General features: G+C 34.9%; 1 protein-coding gene across 2 annotated transcripts in view; it reads left to right on the forward strand.

Moving 5' to 3' along the window:
• The window catches only part of TRAPPC12 (trafficking protein particle complex subunit 12), a 52,421-nt gene that overhangs the window by 2,998 nt on the left and 34,579 nt on the right, over positions 1–14,844 (forward strand). For both annotated transcript variants that reach the window (XM_039715574.1, XM_039715575.1), the window contains exons 3-5: positions 2,361–2,477; positions 10,891–11,004; positions 11,835–11,973. In XM_039715574.1, the coding sequence (XP_039571508.1) occupies positions 2,361–2,477; positions 10,891–11,004; positions 11,835–11,973 (370 nt within the window). The remainder of the gene's footprint in view (positions 1–2,360; positions 2,478–10,890; positions 11,005–11,834; positions 11,974–14,844) is intronic.

Consider the following 14,844-nt stretch of genomic DNA (forward strand, 5'->3'; position numbering starts at 1 on the left):
GGCTAATCCTACTATGCTTCTGGATAATAGAATTGTTGTGTAGATAGATGGTGTTGAGAGTTTGGATGCTTTAATCCTTAATTATGCGTAACAAAGACCATCAGTCAATAGTCAAATACAAGCAGAGAGCAGTCTGCAGTAGCTTCCCAATCTGCAGGAGCTATCAGAAGAGGTTCTGGAGTGAATCAGGTCCAGAGTTGTAGATTAATTATCTGAAAAATCTTGAGTTTCTGTCACGAGCAATAAGCACCAGTTTAGACATATGTTGTACTGCTGCTGCTTCTTGGGTTTGCTTTATCTTGAAACATTAGTTTGTTATCACAGAGCCAAATAATAAGTGTGAAAGAAAACATTATAGCAGGAAGCTATTCCTCCTCCAGTTGTACCCAAAATATCCCTTAGACCTTGATGAGTTATTCCAGTGTGTACTCTTTCTCTCCTGACAGCTAATTGGTTAGACAGATGGAGTGATCCCTTCTGCAGTCTCCAGGGATGATGGTCTCCTTGTTGCAAGCTTCCTTTTTTACAATAATTCTCTTTCACCTTCCTCAGCGCAGTCAGGGATTAAAGGCTTGTTTCTGCTGATGATTCCCTAAATCTGGGCATGTGCAAATATGCAGATCCACCATTTAGTACATAATTGAAGGGAAAATGTTTGAGAATGTCCGTGTCATGTATTTCTGTGAAAGACCTGATGTAAAATCATCAATGGAATTAAAGGAAATCCTAAAGCTTTCTTCATTGTTTAAAATTTATAAGAGTTCTGTAGACATGTCCAGAGGGACAAGTTCTGAAGTGCTTTATGTTTAGAAAACTTTCCTGACTTTCACTTACTGCTTTTTCTGAGTGCCTGAGTGGATGCCTTGACTGATTTGACATCCCCTAGATTGGTATAATTGTTCCATAGTATTGCAAATTGTGTATTTAACTGTAACTGTAATTGTAGAGTGCTTGAAATGTCAACTGAAACATTGTGGGAGGTATATTTTCAATGTCAAAGTAGCTTCCAACAAGGGCATTACAGCTTTGGTATGAATAGTTTGCTAATGCTGAATGCTAATGCAAGATGTTAAACCTAGCTACATGCAGTGGACAGGTAAGTTGGTTGAAAAATGCATTTGCAGTGAGTGAACTCTTAAGTGTGCTTCAGGGAAGGACTGAAGTTTTACATTATATGTATTGACGAGCTTGGGACTTAATTTTTTGCCCTGTTTGCTCAGGAAGTATATTGTAAGAAAAGTCTTATGTCAATAAATCACACCAAGAAAAATACTGAACGACTTTTATTTCAGCTGCATGCTACTTTTTGACAGCCATTTAAACAGCGTTGTTTCTTAAACTTACTGTTGGGTTGTGTATGGTAAAGATTGTCCGTAGCAGTGTTCTCAAAGTGTCAGAACAAATCTGAGTGCTGCTTTTTCATGCTCTTTCCATTATGCCTTTTTTCATTAATTGCTCTCTTCTGTCATTGTCCTTTGTTTCATTACATTCATTTTTACTGTTTCCTACACCAAAGGACTGTTGGATCCAAAGTACTGTTGGGGGGATGTAAAAATTCTTCTGTATTTATGTCATTTTGCACACACTGTCTTTTCTTAATTCCTTGGGCTCTTCTGTCAGGTAGATCTGTTGTTTATTCATGGGTAAGTGACATCATTAGAGGTAAAAAATTTCCAGTAGTTCTCATTCCTTAAGAAACTAGACAGAAAACACAAATATATGTCCCATCACTGTCCTTGGAGAAAGTTGAAACATTTAATGTCAATTGTCTTTGTTGTAGCTAAGCTCTGCTGTTATTATATACAGTTTGCTCTCTTTTTAGGCAAGCTACTGAACTCAGATAGCCCAGTTTCTCTGATTGATGCCTGCAGCTAGTTCTTTTGAAATTTAAAACACTTGTTGAAGGATTGCTGTTTACTTTGTTTGATGATCTCTCAAAGTTTATTTTCTGTGGATATTTAAGGCTGACTTACTGTGTGCATGTTTATTTTTGATCAATAGATTGCACCTTTCAATGTTAACATATATTACAAAAACCTGTAAAACTTTCTGGTTTTCATAAGATCTTTGAGGAATGTTTTATAAGATCTGTGAATGGCAATAGTATAAAAAGCAAGTAAATCTGAATGTGTCAATGCTAACTGAAACCTATACATGGAAGAAAAAATATAGCAAATTATGTGGAGTACATGTAGAAGTTTTCATTCCAATTTATTACACATGTAACATACTGGAAAATTTGTATTTCTCTAGAGGAAAGAACTCTTTTGCTCAGTTTTAATTCTACATTTTATCTTGCTGAAATACTGTTTTAAATAATCTCATTATGTGTTTTCTTTTTCTTTTCCATGAACACCAAGGGAGATGCAGTCAAAGACCTAATGCTTCGCTTCTTGGGGGAGCAGGCTGCCATGAAGAGACAAGTTTTAAATGCCAACTCTGTAGAGCAGTCATTTGTAGGCTTGAAACAGCTAATTGTAAGTAACAATCATCAGATTATATATATTTAATACTGTGTTTCTCTCAAGATAATTGGGAGCTACTGACTGAAGAGAAACTGGGAAAAAAATCTGTGTATTAGTCTATTCCTGACCCTTCAATAGTACTGGCCAAACTGCAATAGTCTTTAATGGGATGACACTGGGGTTTAACCATTTGGGTTTAAATCACATAGTAAATGTTTCTTTACTTGCAAAAGTTACAGGAGAAACTGGGGAAAAAAAATCTGTGTATTAGTCTGTTCCTGACCCTTCAATAGTACTAGCCAAACTGCAATAGTCTTTAATGGGAATGACACTGGGGTTTAACCATTTGGGTTTAAATCACATAGTAAATGTTTCTTTACTTGCAAAAGTTACAAAAAATTATTTTAGGTGACTGTGACTTTTTATATAATACAAATGGTTGCAAAAACAGATTTAAATCATATTTTTGTTTACATGTGTATGTACTTATCTTTTCTCCTAAGTGTTTTACAAAAAGATGGAAAAGTTGTAAATGACAAGCCAAACTGGTATGATAATTTCAACTGCCTGATTTTTTACTTCAGTGCAGAAAACTAAAGCAAGTTACTTACAGAGGAAAGCTTGATTCTTTCATTAAAGTAAATATTTCTGTTCTGAAAACAGTTGTGTCTAGCCGCCTTGTAAACCTTGCCTTATTCCTTTAACCATCATGTTCTTGTGTAAAATCCATTACTATTACATGACCGAGCCTTAGTTAATCTGATGACGTAACAAAATGTTTGGATTCTGAAAAAATTGATGAAAAATTACTGAGGAAAAGTAGTGAGGAATTATCAGGACAGGCTGTATTTAGTATTTAACATCTTTTAATTTAATTGTGTGACTTTACACGTAAAGTTCCAAAAGAGATGACTTCTTTGTTATGTTAGGAATAGTCTAGCGGGTCTCAGCAAACACTGGTAAAGGAATTCAGAGGTAATTTTAGAAAGTAAACATGAAAAAACAGATTGTGATCTCCACCCTAGACACATGTTTTTCTGTTGATCTCAATGTTTTACATGACTTGAGAGGGGAAAATAATCTTATGCAAAAGTCTTGCACCCACCAGTGTCTTAAGTAGGAAAAGCTTTTTTTCCCACACTTTCCATCTTCTGGAAGAGAATTTTTGATGTGCGGGAAATGCCTTTCTGTTTAGCCTGGTAGTGGTGTCTGAGCAAGATATTATTCTGTGGGGCAGACTATCTTGTACCTTAATTACAATGTTTTTGCTTTGAGCCTGCTCTTAAGCACCAGAGGAGTAGTGTTAAAGCTTTTAGACCCAAGGCAGTGAGCTAGGAGGCAGTCTGCAGCTGTAGGATATTTTGTTACTTCTTGCACTTACAGTTACTTATGCTACTTATGTTTTTGTTTTTTGTTTTTTTTTTAATTGCCTTATTTAGAAAGGTGGATTTTTTTATAAAATTGAAACCATTTGGATAGAAGTTAGAATGTTCTTTGTTTTTCAAGGCTTTCAGTTGTTAGCTGTTGGTTGGAGTATGCAAAATAACTTTCTCAGTTTCATTTGTAGAACTAGTTTCTTTTTATGATGAGAATTAGTTGGTCTTTTTTCCTTCCTTTGCAAACATTGCATTTCTTCTTAAAGTCTAAATGTGGAAAACTTATTTCTGATTGACTGTAGTCCTTAAAGTTAAAGGGATTTCAGACTTAAAAACATTAAAATCCTATGCTAGATGATACTAACTAAAATATATATATGCTTTTTATGTACATAATAGGCCAGAATGAGATATAATAACTACTCTGTTACTAGTCACAAATTTTACTTTGTTTATGAGAGAATTTCTGACCAAATATGTTCAGTGAAATCCTATGCTAGATGATAGTAACTAAAAATATATATGCTTTTTACGTGCATAATAGACCAGAATGAGATATAATAACTACTCTCTTACCAGTCACAAATTTTACTTTGTTTATGAGAGAATTTCTGACCAAATATGTTCAGTGAATAAACCTTTTCATACGAAGGGCAATTTGCAGGCAGTATTTATATTAAGATCTAGTTAAAAACTAGTGAGTATTGGGAATGTTGCTGTGCAGTTTCCATAAAGTTAAGATTTTTTTTCCTTAACTGTTTATTTGGTATTCTTTTGTACTACACATGAACATGAGATTTTGTGTCACCCAAGATCCCTTGCAGCAACTTAGAAGAATGTATTTTGAATGCATTTGGAGTGCAAAAGAGAAATGCTTAGAATTAGGATAAATTTCACCTTCAGACTGATATCTATTATTTAGATGTTTACATGTGAGTTGTTGTCTGAATTCTTAAGTCTATAGAGACCTAATAGTACAGTCCCTTATCACAAGCTCAATTTAGATGGGTGTCCATCTGAAAGTCTCAACAATTACCTTATGCTGTAGGAAGACACTAGTGACAGCTGAAACCAAAAGTGAATGTTTAGTCCTCTTATGAAGAAATTTGTTAAGATAAAATTCTCAGATGAACTTGGGCAAACTCCATTGTATTATGGGGACCAAAAAAAACAAAACAAAAAAAAAACAACAACAACAAAAAAAAGAAATAACTCAAAAAAAAAAAACCCTTTGTGGGGTTTCAGAGGAAACTGCTTCCTTAGTGTCTAGTTACTATTTTAATCCTGCATGAATGGAAAAATATGCTTACCAGTATACCAAATTTTCAAACCACACGTCTTCAGCTGCAATTCTCAAGCTTTTCTATTCTACCATATGATTAATTCTGTTGTCTTATTTGGCTGTTTTAATAAATACAAATATACTGCTTCTACTTTCAAAGGCTATTCCAGAAGCTCATTCCTTTTGTTGTTAATCAAAGGCATTCCAATCAGTCCTTCCTCAAAATCTTTCTTCTAATCAAAGCTAAAGTTGTTTACAGTAATTTGTTTTGGTCTTATGTTGCTTTTTAAGTAATTTTTCTTTTCCTTAATTTTTGCTTCTTCTCCCCTGCTACTTTGTATGAGCAGACAGCCATGACATTTCAAGATTTTCTTTTTAAAGGAAAAAATACAAAAAAAATAATAAAGAAGAAGAAATAACAAAAAAAAACCCTGTGTGGGGTTTCAGAGGAAACTGCTTCCTTAGTGTCTAGTTACTATTTTAATCCTGCATGAATGGAAAAATATGCTTACCAGTATACCAAATTTTCAAACCACACGTCTTCAGCTGCAATTCTCAAGCTTTTCTATTCTACCATATGATTAATTCTGTTGTCTTATTTGGCTGTTTTAATAAATACAAATATACTGCTTCTACTTTCAAAGGCTATTCCAGAAGCTCATTCCTTTTGTTGTTAATCAAAGGCATTCCAATCAGTCCTTCCTCAAAATCTTTCTTCTAATCAAAGCTAAAGTTGTTTACAGTAATTTGTTTTGGTCTTATGTTGCTTTTTAAGTAATTTTTCTTTTCCTTAATTTTTGCTTCTTCTCCCCTGCTACTTTGTATGAGCAGACAGCCATGACATTTCAAGATTTTCTTTTTAAAGGAAAAAATAACCCTTCTCTAATCATCTCATCATGGATGCCTTCGTAATCATCTTAGGAGCTCTTCTCAGACTCTCTCCCAATTGAAACTAACATCTTTTTATTGTCACTGCTCAGAACTCATTGTAAATGACACGACTTGCCTTGTGTTTTACCTTTTCCATTGTACTGATATTGTAAATCATCTGGTCCCTGTTTAGTGATGTGGTCCTTACATATTGACAGTACTGCCTCCTAGGGTACATCTACAAATGAAGATACCACATTTTTTAACCAGGGCTACAACAGAATACCTTATACTGGACTGTTTCCAGTGTGCATTCTGGAGTAGTACCTTCTCACAGTCCTGTAAAAGTTCCAGGGAAAAACATTTAAGTAAAAGCACTTCTGTGGGTAAGATGCAGTTAGTGCTTGCAGCAAAGAATGTTGGAGACTGATGTCTTTTTGGGGGGATCATAATGCGGTCTGCAAAAGCTTCCTCAAGTACAACTAATTGTCAGAAAACAAAATTTATCAAGAAGTTGGTAAGCTAAACTTCCAAAGGTGCACCTTTTCTGATGAGATCACCAGCATGTCTAAGATGAATAGTTTTTCACCAGGAACTGAACTCAAATTATTAAACTTGGTTAACAAAATTGTTCAGCATCAACTTGGTTATTAGGTTCTGTTTTGTTGGGCCGGGGTTTTATGAGCCTTTAAAAGGGAACCTAATACACCCAAGGATAGCTTAGCTATTACCTTTGGAGGCACAGAATGAGCAGGATGGCTTCTGCTGCAGTGTTTGAAACAGAAAGGTTTAATAAAAGGCAAAACAATAAACAGAAAATCCAAGCCAAGTACAGAGGTCTGCCCCTGGTAGAAACACCTTCACAAAAGCCTCGTGGTTCCTTTGTTCTCTCTTTTTCTACCTTATGGCCCAGGCGGGAGTTTTTGGCTTCTATCCAATTAGGTGACCCCAAGGTTTTAGTGAAGTCTCTGGGGTCCTATAAGGTGGCTTTTCACCTGATCGTTGGGAGAAACTTCTGGGCTTCCTTCCTTTTTTGGGGGACAAAGGCTAGTTTGCCACTCTGTCATTAGGGGGTATTCTCCTACACTCCTTCATTTGGTCTCTAGATTATTTGAATGAAATTTTTGCCAGTAAACCAAAGATGGTTTATTGAACAATTGTACTTCCACATTTTCAGTTTCTTCTATGGAATGAGCAGCAGTGAATTGGAAATGCTGTACAGTTAGCAAAACAGTGTGGAGGCGGTGCAGGTGACTTAGTTTTACAACTTCAGGGCTTTAAAGAGATAAGGGACTGCTGGAGCAGTTCTGCACAATAATTCTATAATAATTTATGAATAGAGTTATAAATCTGTACTGGATAAGTTTTTATATTTTTGAACTGAAAACAGAAAATCTGGATTTTCAGTTTCTAAAAAGTTTTATCAATCTGGCATGAGAACATGCATTAAATATAAGCAAGATCTCGTCACAGTGTTGCTTTGTTTTACAGCCGCGAATACAAGGTGCACGCTGTAATTATGTTAGTTCTTGTTCTGGAAACATTTTAGCCTGGTTTTTTACCCTCATTTGAACAAACAGCACAATCTTGCTTACCAGAGGCCCTTCTGATGTTTGGAGTTGTAAGGTGCCTGCAGCCAGAGGAATTCAGTCTTTCAGAGTTATCATACTTACAAAAAGACTGCTGTATCTTGCCACTGTAAATATGTAATGTTTCCTGTAAATATGGAATAATGTCCTCAAGCTGCTAGACCAAGAAAGGGTTACTAGCTACATTTTCTTAACTGGTGTGTAAATGCTCTACCAATGTAATTTACAGGGGAGAAGCATGTCATAGCTAGTGGAGGAGGACATTTTAATCACTTTAATGGTGTTACAATGTAGAGTTAATGACTCCCTTTGAGTCTATTTTTTAAAAGTCATATATTGTTACTTTTGCACATGAGTAATGTGTGCTTTTGCATATATATTCAAATATAACAAACCTGGATACAGTGGTATAACATACATAGTCACTTTAATGAGTTATAAATTATTCTTATAAATAGGGGAGGAGATTGTTCTTTTGTTTCTAAAGCAGTGAGCAATTTCCTACCTTTTTATAGCTTATTTGAGAGAAGGTGGGAGTAGCACAAACTGTAAATATGTGCTTTTGGGAAGAGGTTGCATTTCTGTACTAAGAAGCAACTATTTATTGGAGAAAATTTCAGTGGTTTTCCTGAGAGACTGAATAATGTTATAAATTTCTTTGTGTATCAGAGGAGTTCCCTTTTTATCACTGAACACATTTTCTGTAGATTTCCAGTCTGCGTACCTCTCTTTGCTTGACAGAAGAATTACATTTGAAATTTGTTTTACTATGCAGTTTCCCTGTCTGTATGTAAACCACCCCCAAGATTTCTGGGTTTTTTTGAAGAACAGATAAGTTCTGCAAGGACTGATGCATTGTCTGGTGGGTGGCTGATATGCTTGGCCTAGATTTGATGTGTGTGTAGCAGTTGGTACTGAGACGGTTTGGATTTTTTATTTTCGGTGATGTATATGGATTGTTTTAAAAATCCTTTCACTAAACATCTAGTCTAATAGTGTTTAAAAAGTACAGAAATCATGCTGGCTGGTGACTTCCATTAAAAGAAGAACAGCTCCATACTTTTGGGGGGAGTGGAAAGATGATACTAACATTATGTGGAGAGTAGTTCTCTTCTTACAGGCTGCTGCTGTGTTAGTGAACTGTTTAGCACTAATATTTGGCTGACAGTATTCTTTCTTAGAGAAATTAATGTTTTCACACAATTACAGCTGGACAACCGTATCCTGATCATCACAAAATAATTATTTTTGTCTTTGAGAATGTTTTCAGTAATTTTTATGCTGTATCTGAAGCTGTAATGTCTGTATTTGCTTTGGATCACTACTTAAAACTTACAAACAAAATTCACATATAAGGAACGTGGATTTTAAGAACTGTGTGATTGTAGACCATAGGAAGCACAAAAGTGACCTGCAAGGTTTTGAGGGATGTTTGAAATGGATAAAGATTTCTGGTGGACTGGCAACTCTTAAGTCTGGTGCAATTTGCCTGAGACAATAATTTGTCCAGTTAATGTTGAATTGGAGTTGTACTGCCAGCAGTTTTCTATTAACCTTTCAGAGAGAATTATGCTTCATGACGAGCAGGTAGCTCTCATTTTGAAATTATTTCAAATATTCATCTTCAAACAAAGACTGTTTTCACAATAATTATCAGACTTGCTTCTCTTGGCTGTCTTGTTCAATAAAGTATTTTTTGTCCATGCCTGAAATAGAATTTAAAAGATTGTAGCAACTGAGTTGGTCATAAGTGATCCATTATTATTTTTTGATCCTAATTCTCATTTGGGAAGACAAGTTGAGCAGTTCTAGTTTAGCAGTTTTTTAGTTTTTGTGTTTACTCCTGTTCTAAGGATAATAAGAATGTAGTTTCATTCCTCTTCTGAAGAGACAATTTCAGGTAATTTATGTCAGTATCTTTCAGCTTTTCTGAGTTGATACAGGTAGATGTGGAAGGATACAATAATGCATTATCAATTCCTGCTCCTCCATAAGAAAGTAGATGGCTCAGAGTCTGCCATGCTGTTTTGTGGTCTTGCTCTCAGCCAACTTTTACATTTCCAGTGGAGCCCAACTTTATCTGGCATCTGAGGCAGAGAGAGATGAGGTGGGTACTGCGTGGTGATCTCTGTAGGGGACTGTTTGCAGTTTGCAGCCTGTGTGGCTGCAAAATTGGAGGCCAGAAAATAGGAAAACTCCAGTTGTTACTGCTGTTTTTTCAGTGTGACTGTTTGCTGTATCAACATGTTTTCTAAAACATTGGAGAGAAATTAATAAAATACCAATTCAAGATTAGTATCTGGACTTTGCAAGCCCCAATATAAATGTATTTTATTCCTTCACATTTCATCAAACAACATAATTATTTTATATTACAGTCATATTTTTTAATGTATTAAGAAACTACTTGAAAAAATTACTACTTTCAGGAATAGCATATATTTACTTTACAATGACCTGCTGGATACATGTCTCTTTAAAAACTCCTCTGTATAATAGAAAAGTAAAACAGCTTAAAACCTGTGAAGCATTAATCTGTGTTTTAAGTTTTTGGGTTGTTGCATCAGGCTATACAAGGCAGAAACATTATTGGGATATCTTGGTTGAAAAACTGATTAACAGTGTGAGACTACAGTTTAATTTCTCTAACTAGGAGTGTTTTTGTTCTATGAATAAAAAAATTTAGGAGTATTTTGAAATTAGTAATTCAGTGGAAATTCAAATGTTTACTTTTTTTTTAGGTGAAACAGTTGTTATTGTTCTGAATTTGTCATTTTTGCATTGTGTTCTTCCTCATTCTTTGTTTTTGATTAATAGGAATTTTGTATCCTGGACAATGCTAAAAGTTTATTTTCATGAATTGAACTATACTAGGGGTTATAATCTAAGATACTGAAGTCAGTGAGATAAGAATGGGCATTGAATACTTTATGACCATAGAGTAACTTTGGTATTAGTGATAATACATGGCTGGCAATTTTTTTCTTCTTTTTTTTAGGAGGGAAAAAAGTTGTGAATATTTTAGTATATTCATTTGTATAATCAAACATGATATGGCTTTAAGTTTAGAATTCCATATGGTATTGTATATTATTTTGTTTGAGTGACCTGCTGATATTAATACCTGATTTCCCTTTTTGCCTAATTAGACATGCAGCTTTGACAAATGACATTCTGTTTCTCACCGGCCAGCTCTCCTGACCTTGTCATTATTACTGATGGGTGCATGTCGCTGCTGCAGGCAAAATCAGCAGTTGTACATTTTAAGGACTTGATGATTTTGCTACTTACTCTTTTCTTCTTCCCAGAGCAGTAAAAACTGGAGGGCAGCAGTTGACTTGTGTGGGCGGCTTCTAACTGCACATGGTCAAGGCTATAAAAAAAGTGGACTACCTGCTAGTCATACAACAGATTCTTTACAGGTATGTTTAAATATGCCCTTGTCACTTTTTTACCAACAATATTCATAGTGGCTTTTTTTTTAACACGATCAACTCCTTTTCCTAATTGTAATATAAGTTATTTAAGTATTTTAGCAAGACACTTTCTGTTTGCTTATGTAAAGTAGGCCTTCATTTAAAACAAACTTAGTTTTTTTAAGGAAAATCCAGTCTTGATTCTATGTTTTTAAAGGTTTTTACACTAGTAAAATGGAATATGTTTTGCTTCTTCAGAAAGACTCACTCTGCTAAAGTTCATGGAACTATCTAGATTGTGAACTTTTATAGTAAGATTCCACATGTTAGAAATATGTTTCATGTTGCTTAGAAGATAAGAGTCCAAATTAATAAAATATTGCAAATGTTTCAGATGTGAACAAATGAGAAGTCATGTTTTTGACCCGAGTGATTATAAAGCTCATGGCATTTCACCAAAAGATTTTAAGGATACCCTAAAGTTGGAAAAGCAGTTAAAATACCAGATTGATAATTTGTACATGCTAACTCATTTCAAGGAGAGATGTTCTAATTTTGAGGCTGGCTAGTTTTTAAACTTCATCTTCAAAATCTTGAAGAAATCTTGTCTATCTTTACAAACAATTAAACATCAGTCCTCTGAGCTTTGTTTTAATGATTTGATGAAAAGTACTATGTAAAAGAGCAGATAAATATAAATCCTGATTCTTTTCAGTAACAGAGAAACTGTTGACTCAGCTTTTATCAGGAAAAGTTGAAATTGTATTGGATGTGGCTTTTGATTGAAGCTACTAACAGATCTTGTCTTTCCGTTTTTTATATGTATCAATTTTTAGCTGTGGTTTGTGAGACTAGCACTGCTGGTAAAACTGGATCTGTTCCAAAATGCAGAAATGGAATTTGAACCATTTGGAAATTTAGACCAGCCTGATCTTTATTATGAATATTATCCTAACGTATACCCTGGACGTAAAGGTAAAACACTTGATTTATGAAATGCTTTTTCCCCCCCCCCCCTTTTTAACAGTCATTGTAAAATACTGGTTGGACTCAGGGGGTGTTTAAGGCTAAAGCATTGGAGAGCTATGGATTATGTTGGTTTTGGGTTGTTTTTTTTTCCTCAAAAGAACATGATTGATTAGTACATTAAAGTATTGCTCGCATAATGGAGGTAGCATTAAGTAACAACAGGTAGAGCAATATAGGTAGGCAAGGTATTTCATGATGCTGCTACAGAGAAATGTTTTTAATAATAAAAATAAATATAATATTTTAGTTCTAGGATACTGAAATTAAAAACTACCAAACTTGAATAGTTCATTTTATACAAAACCAGGCTTGAAAGTTGATGAGAGAGTTTGTGGAAACAAGACTCTATAAGCTTTTTACTTTTCAGTTCATCCAGGTAGTATCACTATGCTATTTTTAATACTTGCACACCCATATGCTACTGCAGGTGTTATTTCCTGGTTTCTAGGATTAAAAGAAAATAATATAAATTTAGAAGTAAGTTAATAATTCTCCTTAATTGAAACATGATTAAATGTAATATAATTTGCTAAATAATTAAAAGTAAGTAAAAATCAGTTATTTACTATGTATCTCATTATTGAAGAGAAGAAAAACAACACCAGTTTCAAATTTTTTTAAGCAGTTTGTCTCAAGTTACAAATGCACTACTTCCCACTGCTCCAAATAGCCCATAGGTTAACCACATAGTTCCACTACTCAGGATATTCTAGCTCTCCAGAAGTCTGGGTTTGAAAAATTGCTATTTTTAAGAGCAATTTTGCTCTTGTTCAGGCTATTTTGAAATTTTATTTTTTATATCTGTTATTTAGAAAAGAATAACTCTCTGATGCAAGTACACTGTTGAGTGTTCTTAATGTTCTTTGGCTTTTGTATTTGAACCACAGTGTGTAATAAAACATTTTTAAGAATGCCTTGTTACAGGCAGTGCCATTCTGAAAACTTACAGTCCATTTTACTTGAGATGCTGGTAGCCTTGAGGCGGTAACCTAGAAAGATAGAAGATTTTGAGGTTTCTGAGGAAGGGAAGTTGGTTTCAGACAGTTCAGGACTTTTTGCACATTATTTTGCACAGTGATGCAAAAGGCGAGTTGCAGCCCAGCAAGGCCAGTGGGGACTGCCTGGAACAACTCCCTCTGATGTTACTCATGGCCTTCAGGTAATCACAGGCAATCCACTGGGAAGGAATTGTGTCAGTTGGAAGAGTGAAAGAGGTCCTGGTCATCAGGCTGGACAGCTTGTTGGGTCTGGTGTTCTTAGAGCAGCTAATACAATGCTACAGCAATAGGAGTCTTCCACAGGCCATATGTAGGTCCCCACATCTTTTTCAATATTAAAAATAGGCTGTTTTGTCTAAGAAAAATCCTTGCAAGTGATATCAGTATTTGAGATACTTGAGTGCCAATACCACAGATGATGCAGGGAGAAGCAGTTCTGGACAGTCTGGCCAGGTGTTGAAATCACCTGTCCTGTGACTGAGCTTTCGATCCTGGAGCAATCTCTCAACCACTGTGGCTATTTCATTCAAGTTATGAGGATATCGATGGTAAAAAGAGGTGAGCTTAAGGAAGGTAGTCTATTTCATAATTGTATGCCTCAGTTAATTTTTAACAGTTGAACATACTGGGACCATAATCTGATCATTTGGATGGAGCTGACCTGCTAGTTGTAGATATCTCATATACATCCAATGTGATTATGATGTGGGAACAGCTATTAAACATTTCTTACATAGTTTTGAGGAGAGAGAAATAGCATTTCCCGGGATGTAGGAGAACACAAGCAGTAGTTTTTTGAGGAGAGAGAAATAGCATTTCCAGGGATGTAGGAGAGCACAAGCTATGCTGGATTATGGATAAAGAAATTTAGTTTACATGCATTGTTAACCAGCTAATTTAAATAATAAAATACAGATAAATCACTCCAATGTTTTAGTTGAAATATATTAGTATGAATACACAATCCACTGCTATTTGGCAATTTTATGTATCATTTTGTGGTGTAATAAGCCTAAAAGAAAGGGTTTAATTTCAACATTTTAATTTTGATTCATGGTATATAAATGGAGTAAGCACTTAAAAGACAATTTAAGAAGTAAGAGTATAGATATAAATTATGTTCCCATTAATTGTGATATAGATAATACTTTGCATAATTTCTTTGTATTCGAAATATTCATAATAAAAAATATAGTACATCAGGAAGTTTTCTGGGTTTTATGTGGGAAGTAGGGAAGTTCAAAACTTACAGCAGTGAGAACAATCCATTAATCTCTGAGAAGTCTATCTGAAAGAATTTAAGTCACAAGTAACTGTATGAAAAGTGAAAGATGCTTTTCCATTAATGTAACTTAACATGACCAACATAGTCCTCTCAATTTCCCTCTGAAGCTCAACTAAAGCTGTTTCCCTTTCAGCAGTACTGCTAATCTCTATTTCCTCCTCATATTTTGTATGGCATTTGCAGCCATGGTGTGCATTGATCCCACTATTGTTGTCTTTATCATGGCTGTAAGACCTCGTCCTTCTGGAATCTTCCTTTCCTGGTTTCTATGGGCTCTTTGTTCAGTCATCTGCACTACCTGTAGGAGTGCAGCCCCTCAGGAGTTGATTCTGCTGGGGTCCTTGTGTTGGCCAGTGGGGTTGGTTAAGGCACTCGTAGATCATTCCTGATTGATAAGGAGCAGAGAACACACTGTTCTCATTTTCTAGTAAAATCTTAAAATTCCTTAGTTATACATCTAGTTCTTTTTAATTCATCTGCGTAAAGAAGCTAAATAGTCATATTTTTACATATATTTTTCTTTCATAATAGATA

Source organism: Passer montanus, unplaced genomic scaffold, assembly GCF_014805655.1.
Source record: "Passer montanus isolate IOZ18808 unplaced genomic scaffold, ASM1480565v1 scaffold34, whole genome shotgun sequence".
Classification (NCBI taxonomy): Eukaryota; Metazoa; Chordata; class Aves; order Passeriformes; family Passeridae; genus Passer; species Passer montanus.